The sequence below is a fragment of the Colletotrichum fructicola genome (genome assembly GCF_000319635.2).
Source record: "Colletotrichum fructicola Nara gc5 chromosome Unknown KSG_Nara_v1_contig04, whole genome shotgun sequence".
NCBI classification, from domain to species: domain Eukaryota; kingdom Fungi; phylum Ascomycota; class Sordariomycetes; order Glomerellales; family Glomerellaceae; genus Colletotrichum; species Colletotrichum fructicola.
In genome coordinates, this window is record NW_027094054.1 from 2,982,930 (window position 1) to 2,995,906 (window position 12,977).

General features: G+C 50.7%; 2 protein-coding genes across 2 annotated transcripts; both read left to right on the forward strand.

Annotated features, from left to right (window-relative positions):
- Positions 1 to 2,388: 2,388 nt before the first annotated feature.
- frc-1 (Formyl-CoA:oxalate CoA-transferase) lies at positions 2,389 to 4,177 on the forward strand (the record flags this gene model as incomplete). The annotated part of the gene is made up of 2 exons (XM_032034348.1): positions 2,389 to 2,782; positions 2,832 to 4,177. The coding sequence occupies 2 exons, from the start codon at positions 2,389 to 2,391 to the stop codon at positions 4,175 to 4,177; spliced, it is 1,740 nt and encodes a 579-aa protein (XP_031886654.1).
- Positions 4,178 to 7,513: 3,336 nt separating this feature from the next.
- On the forward strand, positions 7,514 to 9,752 carry RIX7 (Ribosome biogenesis ATPase RIX7; the record flags this gene model as incomplete). Its single annotated transcript, XM_032034353.1, has 3 exons — positions 7,514 to 8,651; positions 8,712 to 9,221; positions 9,283 to 9,752. The coding sequence occupies 3 exons, from the start codon at positions 7,514 to 7,516 to the stop codon at positions 9,750 to 9,752; spliced, it is 2,118 nt and encodes a 705-aa protein (XP_031886607.1).
- Between the last annotated feature and the right edge of the window lie 3,225 nt (positions 9,753 to 12,977).

Consider the following 12,977-nt stretch of genomic DNA (forward strand, 5'->3'; position numbering starts at 1 on the left):
TTTGTGATTATACTCTCGGTTGTCTTCCGGGAAGTGGCGGTTTGGGCGCGGCCGTTTTTTCTTCTCGATGGGTCGCGATGCTGGATACCGGGACCTACTTGCAAGGAGCGTTTTGAGAAGAAGTCTGATCTGCAAGCCCAAAGCTAAATGTCGGGAGTCAGTGTCGAATATTGGAGATTGGTGGTGTGGTCGTGAGGAGAAGCTGAGCTGCATCGTACATGATGCATTGCGGTGCGGAGTGAGGTGGAGATGAGGTACGCAGGAGACGACGGGTAGGTAGTAGACAATGGGTATCTGACTTGTCGATGTTGTTGTTGAGGCGAAAAGGAAGATTCATTGAGGAAAGCGCAAGAAACAATAGAGTATCTGAGTTTCTGCCGCAGCCGGCAGACTGATGTGGTAGGTGCAGTCCATGGGCTGCTCACCGAGGCACGCTTTCCTCGCTTATCTTGCTCACCTTAAAGTCACCGCATGCATGACCTCTAAGTGAATACTCTCAGATATGAATATATGCATTTAGGGGAGAAGAGGAAAACATTTCTTGTTCCTCTCTGACGACAGCGAAATAATACTCTATCTCCTTCATGCTGTACCATCATCACTCAACCACGGTTGATCTCTCGACACACAACATGCTATGGACGAGAATGGCAAACCGAAGTGCCAGCATTGCATCGGATCGATGTCCGGGCCGGACTTGGTGCAGCACCTCCCTGTATCTACCCGAGTCCCGATGCAGTCACAATTGGTCAAGTCAGCCATGTCGACAACCCCTCCACTGACTTGCCGTCGTCAACAGCACATCCTTCGCTGAAGTCGGTGTTTTCTTTGAGCGATCTGACTCTCACTGTATTAGATCGCTGTCGATATCGTCGGATAGTGCACCTAAGCCCAAGGTAGAGGCAAGACATGAATCGCGACACACCTGACAGGGTATGTATGCGCGGGAGGAGGCCGATGAAAGGACAGACGAGCCAATAAGTCAGATGCAGACCAGCTTTTCGACTTTGCGCACCATCGAATATCAATCTTTGCCCATCCGTTATCGTTTCCCCGCAGCAGATTTTCTGCCCCTAGATGTTCCAAAGCCCATCACCACGTCTCGTCGACCTGTATTTCAGCGTAGATTGGCTCAGATCCGAGATGTCAAGTCATGGTCAAATCACCAAGTCCACCCAGAGCACAAGGATTCGCGCTGGCCAGCAACATATGCATGCCGCATTGCATGCCGCAAACAGTTGTCATCGGATGCTGCACCCAGCATGACTGGTGCTTGTGACTGCCACATTCGGTTTTCTTTGTTCCGTCCAAATTCCAGTCTTTCTTTCAACTCTTCAATCGCATGTTCCTGCATGTCGTCCTCAGCCGTCGGGACTTGGTCAACATACTATACGTCGGTATCACGTCTTCGACACCTCAACCGAGACAATGACGGGGTGAAGTCGCCTCAACCCAGATCGATGCCGCACGCCAGAAGCGACGTGTAAGCGAGGTCGCTTCTTGTTTGTCGGGTTCATCAGGCTAGCTGGAATTAGCCAAACCTTGGCTTCTGATCCCGGGACCATCCTAAACTTCTGCCCTCCTCTCCCACCCCTTCTCCACAGGTTCCGTGTACGCGGTTCTCCATGGCAGAGATAGACCCCTCTTTCTTCAGCGTGGATAGTCTACATGTAGTATGCCGCTTTGTTTCGTCATCCGCGGCTGAGGCGCATCTGGTCGAGAACTCCGTTCCCTTGCGCACGCCATTACCCTTCTCCAATTCGATATCATTCTGCACCTAAACTAGCTTCTCAGCACACTCTCTCATCAGTGTCAATTTCTGTCTGTATAATTCGGCAACTCTAACCACTGATGGCGGGCTGAGCATCCTTTTCGGACGTTTTCCATCCATGTAATATCCAAATGAATCCTAGACCCCCTTCCTATGATGGAACACCCTCCCCGTCAACGTTCCGTTCGGGTGTCCCCGTCCTTAGCCACTCACACCCAGAGATCCCATGTTTAAACCCCGCTGCAATACTCCCGCGAGGTCATCCTGGCACGGATACCGTCTAATATCAGGTGCTGGGGATACACAGGTAACCGACGGGCCCTCTCACCGAACCCCTTTTCCTTTCGCTTCTTGTTTCCGACGCTACCAGGATCGCTTGGAGTGAGCTCCTCGATTCAAGCTCTTGCCTTAGTGGAGGGATCAGCATGCCCCTAGCCGACCACTTGCCCTGCCTCGACCCGACCTATCCTTGATCCCTGATACATATAGGCTTCGCTTTGGGGTTTGTACAAAAATGTGGCTTTCGGAAACTTCGCAAGTCTGTGATCCTCCTCATCGTATCACGACCTGAATCTCGCACCACCTCACACACCCTCCCCCTCCCCATCCCCTTCAACATGGTGGTGCCCAAAAGACCCGGTGTTGTCCAACAAAGAACGCCGAGTTACTCGGTCAGAGAGGGCGCGGAGAGTGCCCTGGCCGCCCTCGTCTCCGCGTGTCAACAACAGCTTCCTCCTGAATTTGTCGAGCACTTGCGAAACGTTACCTTTAGTACGCCACTCGGGGACACAGCATTCTTCCCATGTCCCCTGAAGGAACAGGAGGCCACTGCCTCCATCAAAGCCCTTGAGGGCATGGCCGCGGCCGCCATCGCCGACTTGAGGTATGGGCAGGCTTCAAGAGATATAGATGTTGACGTTGCGCGCACTGCTTGTTTCCTGATATCGGCTTATTTGACTACCGTTGATGGTATGGACAAAGCCCATCCAAATGTCAAGTCGAAAATACCAGGTGTGTCGTCATACTAAACAACGAAAGCTCACCCGCTAACGTTCGGCAGACACCGACTTGAACCAGGCGCAGTCAATTCTTTACCGGCGCCTATCAGCCAACCTGTATGAAACAAAAACTCCGGGAGAGTACTACCACCTTCATGGATCCCTCGAGGCTAGTAAGGCCCTCAACATGATAGGCCTACCGGCCTTCAACCCGGACCTCCAAAACTATGGCGAGTGCATCAAGACCATCGAGACCGCCATGAAGCGTTTCAACGTCGAGGAGCTCGAAGAGATGAACCGTAGAGAAGGCCAAGCCGGCGTCCCCGTCCTCAAAAAGGAGCAATTTCTCGATACGCCACATGGCACAGCTCTACAATCTCTTCCTCCTTTCACAATAAAGCCGGCCGAAACCACCACCCCACCAATTCCCTTTGAGCCTCAAAACAGCCATCCCGGCCCCGAGCAGTGTCTCCGCGGAGTTCGCGTCCTCGAGCTCTGCCGCGTGATAGCTGGCCCCACCATCGGCCGCTCTCTCGCAGCCCACGGCGCCTCCGTTCTCAAAGTGACATCCCCGCAACTTCCCGACGTCCCCTTTTTCCAGGTGGACGTCAACACCGGGAAGCATACCACCTCACTGCATCTAAAGAATCCCAAAGACCGTGAGACGTTCGATGCCTTGCTTGCGAGCGCAGACGTTATTCTTGATGGCTACCGCCCGGGTGTCATTGACCGTCTAGGCTACGGTCCAGATCATATCGCTGCCATCGCTACGAAACGCGGTAAGGGGTTCGTCTACGTGGCGGAAGACTGCTTTGGGGGAACGGATCTCGGGGAGGGCAGAGCAGAATGGGCCGGCCGTCCTGGTTGGCAACAGATTGCGGACTGCGTCACAGGCGTGGCATGGGAGCAGGGCCACTTCATGGGTCTCGATGCGCCTGTTGTCCCGCCTTTCCCAATGTCTGACTACGGCACGGGTGCGCTGGGTGCCGTTGCTGCCATGGCTGGGCTGTATCGTAGGGCCACAGAGGGCGGGTCGTGGGTTTGCAGGACGAGTCTGTGTCAGTATGATGTCTTCCTGCTTTCACTTGGGGCGTACTCGCCGGAGGTGCAGGCTAAGCTGCGCAAGTCGCATGACCCTGCATTTTTTCACTTGAAGCATCACGATTCGGTGGATGAGGTTAGTAAGAGAGCTCTGAGGAGTGTGAAGAAGCTTCACCCGGGTTTGTTTGCGGAGGACATGATGCACTCTGCGTATAGCGAGGGATTTGACGCCGAGGTGAAGTGGCCCAGGGAGGCTGTCAGCGTGGAAGGGATCAGCATAGGACACGTTCGGGCTTCGAGGCCTAATGGAGCTGACGAACCTACCTGGGAAGACTGGGAGTTTCAGGACGATGCTATTAGGTCCTGATGAATTGCTCGATTACTGATACCAGACTTGCTTTCTTCCGGGAGAAAAATTGATGCCATATTACAGGAGATGACAATATCTAGAGTTACTACATAGGGAGTGAGTTCGAATCCATAAAACCCAAGTCAGGGTGAATGTGGCCAGCTGCCAACGACACATACCACCAGACATTTCTGTGCTTTCTCGCAAGATGTCCAATCTCCGTGCTTTGAGTCGGGCTAGTCAACAGAACTTTCAACGACCCAGAACGGCCAGCGTTGTTCCTCTTTGCCACACACTCCAACGCCGTCGCAAATTCATCGAGATCATCCAGCCAACGTCCCTGCTCATACCACGAAACACCGTCGATGATGCAGTACACCGTCGTCTGAGTTGGCACCTGCTTGATTATTTTGACGAATACTTCACAGAGAACGAGACAGTCCCCTTCTCTGCATCCCTTCATCATGTCCTTGGACATGAAGCTCAAGTCGCGTGAGGGCAGATTGTCACTCATCAGGAGCTGAGCTATGAGGCTCCTGATCATAGCCACCGGTCCGCTATCAATATCTGGCAGCTGCATATCGACATGCAGCCCTGCGAAGAAGAAGGCCACAGCCGAGCCCGGGCTCTCCACGAGGGCGCTGATCAGACCACCACATATCCCTGACAGCGGGGATATGAAGGAGTCCTGCAGCTCCCCGTCCACAAGGAGCAGAGAAGAGCGATTCTCTCGAAGCCAATTGCGAAACTCATCGGTTCGTAGTAACCACTGAGCTTTTGCCCTCTCATCTGTATCAGAATGCTCTGAATGGCCCAGGATAGTTTCAGAGTCGTCCCCTAATTTATCAAGATCAACCCCAAGAATGTCTAGAAGCTGCACGTCGTCAATAAGGCTGACCCTCGGCTGTTCTACGATGCTGTTCTGGGACACCTTTCGACGCAGTGTCTCATTCTCGACGCTGAGATGTTGGTTTCCTGTCGCTGATTAGCGTTACGAATTGAGAATGTGGTCTGCGATCTGCCTTACTTTCTTCCAATCTCAACTCCCTGGCTTGGTAGTGTTCTCTTTCTCGAGAAAAGCTCTCTCTTTCGCGCGTCATGCCCTCCATTTGTTCCTTCATCAGCGAAGCCACATACGCCGCAATTTCATTGCCTCGATAAATCTCGGACAAAATGGACGCGTAATCCTTCTTGGTGTTATGGAATATAGCCGTCTGCATTGCCTTGCTTTCTGCAAGTAATGCCCGGATATCCATGTCTGAGTGTTGTACTGCGTCGCCAATGCTTTTGATTTCTGCGGAGAATTTGGAGCACATTTTCCATTTCATTCGTTGCACATGCTCCTTCAACTATACCACCTTTTTGTCCCAGCGTGACAATATGTCGTCAATTGTCACGGTCTCTGGGATGCTAAGTGAAAGAAACCTGACGACTTTGCGATACCCTACATCAAACACATGTGTCAGTGAGAGCGGCATTGGAGGGTGACCGACATGAACAGGGTTCTTACATTTCTCTTCTCCTAGAAGTATTTTAATCAGAGCTGGGAGGTCCTCAAGAAGCATGCTGACCGCCTCCGTTTGGACTTTCATATCGGCCGGGTCAGGGTCAAGAAGATCGAAGGCCATGTTGATGGTCAGAATGCTGTCAGGAACCGTCTCGAAGGTTTCGGCAATCTTGTTTCTATTCTCGTCATGCGCCTTGGTAGCCTATCACAATCAGTCAGCTTCTTCGTTCAGCCAGAGTTCAAGCGGGCAAAATGGTGAGAGTTTTCGTGGCCATACATCAAATATGAGAGCGAGTCCTCCCTTCAAGATTCCAATGCCGTAATCGTCTGGGAGAAGATTGATATAGGCTGAAATCACATCACCACCAGCTGTCACCTTAGACCCGAGATCGGATCTCTCTTCATTGCGAGTCTTCGCCGCAGCCATTTGTTCAAAGACGAGGTCCCAAGAGCTGCTCCCAGCCTTAAAGGCGGCATCTGCCTCATTGTCGTGAGCGTCAATGATTTTTCCCAGGTCCCTATGGAATTTAGTCTTCTTCAGCTGATTACAAGTTTGCAAATCAAAGAGATATACTTCACCGCGACCTTGTTTCTAGCCTGGAACCTATCTTTACTGTTGTTGTATTGCAGTTGTCCCGGGGGCGCATCGCTAAAGCTAGGAACCTTTTTGCGAATGAGCTCCTCGCATCTTTGGGGACTCGGCGACCTTCTCCTATCTTTCGAACGCCACAATGGTCTGCGCATGCGATGAAGGCCGTGTGAGCTGCTATGCTCCCCCATCTTGAGGACAGACTTGGTACATCGGGGGTGCGATACTACAATTACGAAGGATTCCAGAACAGAATGCGAACAGATGAGGGCGACTTTGGAATCGAAGTCTTTGTCGCAAAGCCGGACTGGTATCATGAGATGATGGCGGAGGATGACAAGAGAGATAGCCCCTTACCACCACCACCGCAACATGCTCGACGTCGGTCATCGCGTCGACCAACACCCAGGCAGGTACATCCGCCCCGGATGCCGCCGCCACCGCCGCCGCAGATTCCTCCTGCCTCAAGCCAGCAACCGTCAAACAGCGGCCCGCGGCCTCCTCCTCCCTACATGCCGCCAGTGCCACTTCGCAGTGTCCATATTTCAAGCTCAGGACCTCCAGATCAACGTATAGATGGCCACAAGCATGCGTACACCTCGCGATTACAGCTATCACCAGGCTCGGCAACTGCTCCAGAAGGACGGATTATGCGCATCAGGCTGCGCTCCCAGGTCGTTCTCCGTGCGCTCTCATCTGTTGCTGGTTTCGATGTCCTTGGCAGAAAAAGATCGTCGAGTTTCACCGCCCATTTCGAGTGCTTGAGGAGTCACTTGCTGGGATGAAATCCAAGTTGTCCGAGATGGAAAAGGCAACGGATAAGCCGATCCCGGCTGGAAACAATGCTGCAGCAAAGGACATTACTCTGAGTGAGGAACAGAAAATTGATCCTCACCACAAGGGCGCCTCGCATCCGCCAACTGACCTGATCAACGTTCCAACTGAGATGCCTGAGGAAAAAGTTGATCAAGAGTATGCGGAACCGTCAACTTCAGTTGATCAAGACTTAGAAAACATGCGGTGTTTCGTCAATTTTGTGGAACAAGTCATCGTTCCCATCCGGGATAAGTTTCGAGGCTCCCAGCTTCAAAATTGTCAACGTATTTGCTTCGAGGACATTCCTTATCTCTTTCAACCTGGCTCACTGGCCTTTCTTGCTTATAGGGCGAGGACGAAGAGGCTCCTACACCGATCTGCGGTCCAGAGGGTATGGAGAATGGTGTCTTGTTGCCCTGCCGCTGTCCCTTCGGTTTACAGAATGAACCCGCAACCAGATAAGAGCGAGTTCACCCAATGGTCTCTTTACTCTTTTGATTACGATGGAGAACGTCTTGTGCCTATTTGGACGACCGTCCGATTCAAACGTTTCATAGGGGAGAGAGATATTACCTCTTTAGAATGCTATCCTCTGTCTCTCCATGAGAGCAACAAGGACGTTTTCGAGGAGCAGAAAGCTTGTGGGGAGCTTTTCTTGAAGTGCATCAGGAGTAGCACGAAGCACCATTACTATTCGGGATGGACCTTCATCACAGGTCTGTTCGGAGAGACCTTCCGAGATCATGAAGGGAAAGAAGTTCAGTTCCCCGAACACATGGAGAGTGAGATTGTTGTCGACTTCAAAGAAACGCTTCAGAGCTATCCTGGATGGGAAACTATGTCAGGCGTGCCGCTACATTTCCCCGCACCTTGGGAATTCGCGCCTTTCGCTGAGATTCCCCTGAAAATCTGGGAAGAAGGTGTCAAAGCATTTCCCCAACACCGGCTATCGTACAATGTGACTACTTCAATCATCATTGAAGAGCAGAAACTTTATAGGTCGGAATCGAGTACATGGTTGTCTCAGGATCCCTTCCTCGACAGAAAAGCGAATTGGCAAGAGTGGACTTGGTCCGATGAAGATCTTGTCCTCCTGCCTCGACGGGCATTCGCCTACATCTTACGCGAGCGGAAGTTTACACGAATCGACGTCAGAAGTATCGAGTTCAATACCGAGCAAGGTAATCTCACTCTGGAACAAATTCGGATGAAGCCTGAACGCCGGAGGATGATTCGGTCAGCTGTTGCGGCACGCTTCAGGGGCAAACAAGGACCTTCTACTTCCGATCTTGATCCCGTCAGAGGAAAAGGAAAGGGACTTGTAATACTATTACATGGCGCGCCTGGTGTTGGAAAGACAGCGACAGCAGAAGCAGTTGCAGCTGAGACCGAGAGGCCGCTATTTCCTATCACGTGCGGCGATCTCGGGTTCTCGCCTGCAGCAGTCGAAAGGTCCTTGCAGGATATTTTCCGCTATGCTCACTTGTGGAACTGCATTCTTTTGTTTGACGAAGCTGACGTGTTCCTTACACAGAGGGAACGCGGAGGTGGAAATCTAGAACGCAACGCTCTCGTGGGAGGTGAGTCCGGACATAGCCCTACAACTCCCGAGTGACTGCAACTGATCATCCGCTTTCAAGTGTTCCTCAGAGTCTTGGAGTATTATAGCGGGATTTTGTTCCTCACAACCAACAGAGTCGGTGCTCTCGATGAAGGGTTTCGTTCCCGCGTGCATCTCAGTCTCTGCTACCCCAACTTGAGTCTCATCGACACAATCAAGATCCTCGAGGCCAATCTTCAACGTTTACCCAGAGTCAAAGATGGCATTGCGGGGGATGGTTATCTGGACGTCGAGGACGAGAGCATCATAAGATTCGTCAGCGATGAATATGATGATTATTCCAGAAGAACACGCAGGAAAAGAGGTCCATGGAATGGACGACAAATCAGAAACGCAGTGCAAATAGCGGCAGGCCTCGCTCTTTACGACAAACAAATCAGATTGGAGAAAGGCATCAAAGACGAAAGCCCAGCCACGCTGACAGCCAAACATTTCGAGGCTGTTGCAGACACCACAGATGAATTTGAGGAGTATCTCAATATTGTCAAGATTGGGGATCAGGAGGACCAGGCAAAGCGTCGCCAAGAGCGTGCGGATCATTGGCAGGCGAGAGAGAGAAACGATCAGGACCATTCTGACCGAGACACAAGGCGACGCACGCAGCTGGCCAGATATAGGGACTCTTCAGGAGATCCTGTATTTTCTTCCTCGAGAGCTCGGCAAGATCCAAGGTCACGACATTCCGACGTATTTGATAGAACTCAACCCGCAAATCGAAGACGCCAGGACGAAATGGGCGGAGGACGTGGAGCAGGCCGAGAGCAGCAACGCCCGCGGGGAAGCCGCAAGACTCGACCGGCTCAGGACGACTACCATGAGGATGACGATGACATGGAAGACGACAATCTACGAGATCAATATGATGAAGAAGAAGAACAGGACGAGTATACCTATGAGCGGCGCTCTCAGGGAGGAAGAACAGGGGCTGGAAGACAACGTGTGTGACAAGATTTGCAGGATTCACGCGCATACGACAATTTGTGTGGGATTGATCTGGAATTTTGAGAAACGACTTACATGGAAGAGTTTCATTCTATTTCTTTTCATTGAAGAAGTTTAGTCCAGAGATTGCACGTTTCACTCTCTTTTCCTCAGTACACATCAATCAGTTACTTGAATGACTACTACGTTCGTTTTGATCCGCCGCATGACCTTAAGATGACTGCGGAATTCACTCTCATGGAATGAGGATGCCAATGAGTCGGACGCATCTCTCAGTTGATGCTGAAAACGAAAGTTGAGTACAGCGTGACGGTAGCAGGACATAGCTTCTGACTGAAAGTCAAATACGCCCTGATAAACCCGAAGCCCCTGTTGGAGACTCAATGTATACATGAAGGACATAGATGATGAATACCGATCTTTGTGCCGATTATCATCAGCCCATACAAGTTGCCATGCATATGGCACTCATCCCACGTTTAATTTTCAATTACCCGGGAGAAGCGAAGGCAGTGAACAAACGATGCTGCCCATTCGGTTGCTTCGATCATCATATCCCAGCTAACACAATATTTATATGCCAACCAGTCGCAAATGTCCAGATAGTATGGCCTCTCCCCTTGAAGCGGGTTTCCACAAATACGACGTCCTACCTCACTCGGGACAAATCCGTCCCTGTGAGAGGAAGGTCACTGCAAGATGCGACATATCAGGTACATAGCAGCTTTCATGGTTCTAATAGCGGTTTACAGGCGGCATATTGCCGTAATTTCAGCCTTTGATGCAGAATAGCACTCTAATACGAAGATCGTTCCTGCTAACGAAGAAGTCAGGGGCGAAGGAAGGTGGATGCAAACTCACGTCTAAAGAACGTTGAGGCACCCGCAAGCATCGAACAGCGCTCCTCGTGGTGTTATTCAAGACCTGCTACGTAGACTAAAGCAGAATGGCAGGCGATCAATTGCTTTAAGAGAAGCATGATAGGCCACGTTGTTGCCGGAAGATATACGCTCATGACCCTTGATGGAACGTCTTAGGTCTTCTTAGATCTCATATCAATGCATGGCCGTAACGAAAATATAGCATCAGAAACCAACCAATTCAGAAGCCCTGCTCTGCCTAATGGAATGAGTGTCTTCCCTTCGGTGAGCTTACACGTTTCATTCAAGTCGTCGTCACATTAAGATAGGATTCAACATTAGTGAGAGCGCCTAAGGTATCTTCGGTCTTCTCTTTCCACCAGTTCCATTCTTCCGTTCTTATTCTCTACCCGGGCTGTGAAATTCACGGGGAACAGGCGGTAGCCATTGGGCTCATTCGCAGCGACTAGAACGTATATAATCGGGTGGTGGCCTGCTATGCCGTAGAAACATTCAGTGAAGGACTGGCTTGATCTCATGAGCATCGTAGTGGTGAGGTTCCTAATAACCTGTGTAATTATATCGGGCACATCAAAGACGACCGACTTCAAGCCCAAGTCCATGCACAAGGGAGTTGCCACAATAAATCAAAAGGGGCGCAAAAAAGCAAAAATCGAAAAAAAAGTCAGAACCGGGCTCCGAACCTGTGATCCCTGGTGGCCACTCACACCTCAGGTCGATTGACCCGTTGAGCCAGTTGGACCCAAGGCAAGTCCGATAGGGCGGTTGAACAGGACGGTCACCTGCCTCCTCAGAAAGCCACAGGTGAGGTTTGCCATTCCGAGAAGCAGGAGCGCCCTCGTGCTTTAGGCAGGCGCAATTCACTTCACAGAACCCAACAGGGGGAAGTCACAGACTTCTCAACTGCACTTGGGGAATCGACAGAATTACGACTTGCTGCTGTGATGGGGGGTTCGAAAAGACGAATGATGCGTCAGTATTTCCCTCGCCACCACAATCGAATTGGCATTGTGCCGAATCCTTGAAAGAGGTCGAAGCCCGCCGACCAGAACATGATGATCCTCGAGGGCATAGACACGAGGCTCGCAAATCCTTCTACCCAGAATTTATTGTCCTAATCTACTAATTCTGTTGTCCCTGAAGTATTATGTTAGCAATACTCTAGAGGAGAGCATGTAGTCATGCCCCGACCGTAGTTTCCTCGTCCAGTCCGCTTCTTAAGCAAGGCCAATATACTTTATTTTTGTCCCATGAATTCTTCAGGACCCACTGCCAGGCGTGTCAACTGTTTTAGAAGGCGATTCACATGGTCGAAACTCACCGATATATAAAAGTGCGCTGATCCTTACACGACTTCATGAGAACTCATATGTGCTATAAAAGAGCTGATCGTTGTTTCTACCGACAGGCCCTGAGAAACAAAAGAAATGTTTTTGACAGATCGACTGTTGTTTGAGCAAGGCAAATGTCTTATGATCAGACCAAGGAGTCTGACATCCCATTCGCCCTCCGAATCATCTCAGCTCAGAAGGAACATGCTTAGAAACATCAAAATGAATAGGCAAAAGATGAGGAACGAGAGAAACAGGTCAGAATGACGGATGCCTGGTACACATAACTGTCTCTTCCAGCTCTGCGTCAACTCTGTGTCCGCCATCATGCTTTGAACTGCGCGAGTGAAGAATTCACAACATGCCTACCTTCAGGTTTGCCGCTCAGAACTCATTTGAGGCTCTTTGATGAATGCCAAAAAGTTCCAAGTCATTTGAATTCAACGATCACCCGCCTGCTTCACTCAAACATCGTGAAATTCAGCCCACCGAGAACGCAGAGTTGCTTCCCAACATAGCAACAGCAAAGTCCTTCAAGTACCGAACAGGGGTTCTTCCTCGTATGCTCTCAGGAATCAGGCCAAGACAAGCCAATGAGTTGACGGCTGTAGCATGGGTCTCACCGGCAGACGGCAGCTTGATAGCGACCTGTGTACAACTTGCAGCTACGAAGTGGTACTGAGAGTGAAAGTGACGGCCTCAAGCACTCGCGCAGTTCTGATGTATCATCGGACCATGAATACTAAGAGATCAACAGAAGACTACGACAACGAAGGACGGCGGCAAAAAAGGCTCTGGGACAGGATGCAATCACTTAATCCGATGTCTATTTTGTAAATAGAGACCTGAATTGAGTATAAGTTACCCTGATTCCCATCAAGCCCAAAGAGTGCAGACACACACACACAGTGATTTGAGAAGTCGAAATCTTTAACCTGAAGCCTTGATTTATACCTCCACAGAAACCACCACCCCTTGGAGCCCACGACAATCTCAGGGTGAGGGTAGACCTTCACGCCAAGCTCCCTCCCCATCACTGCCGATATTGACCAGAAGAAGCTCTAGACTCCATATATAACGGTGATAACTCTCGCCAAACCTGACTATGCCTTGCAAAGAAAACAATGAGTC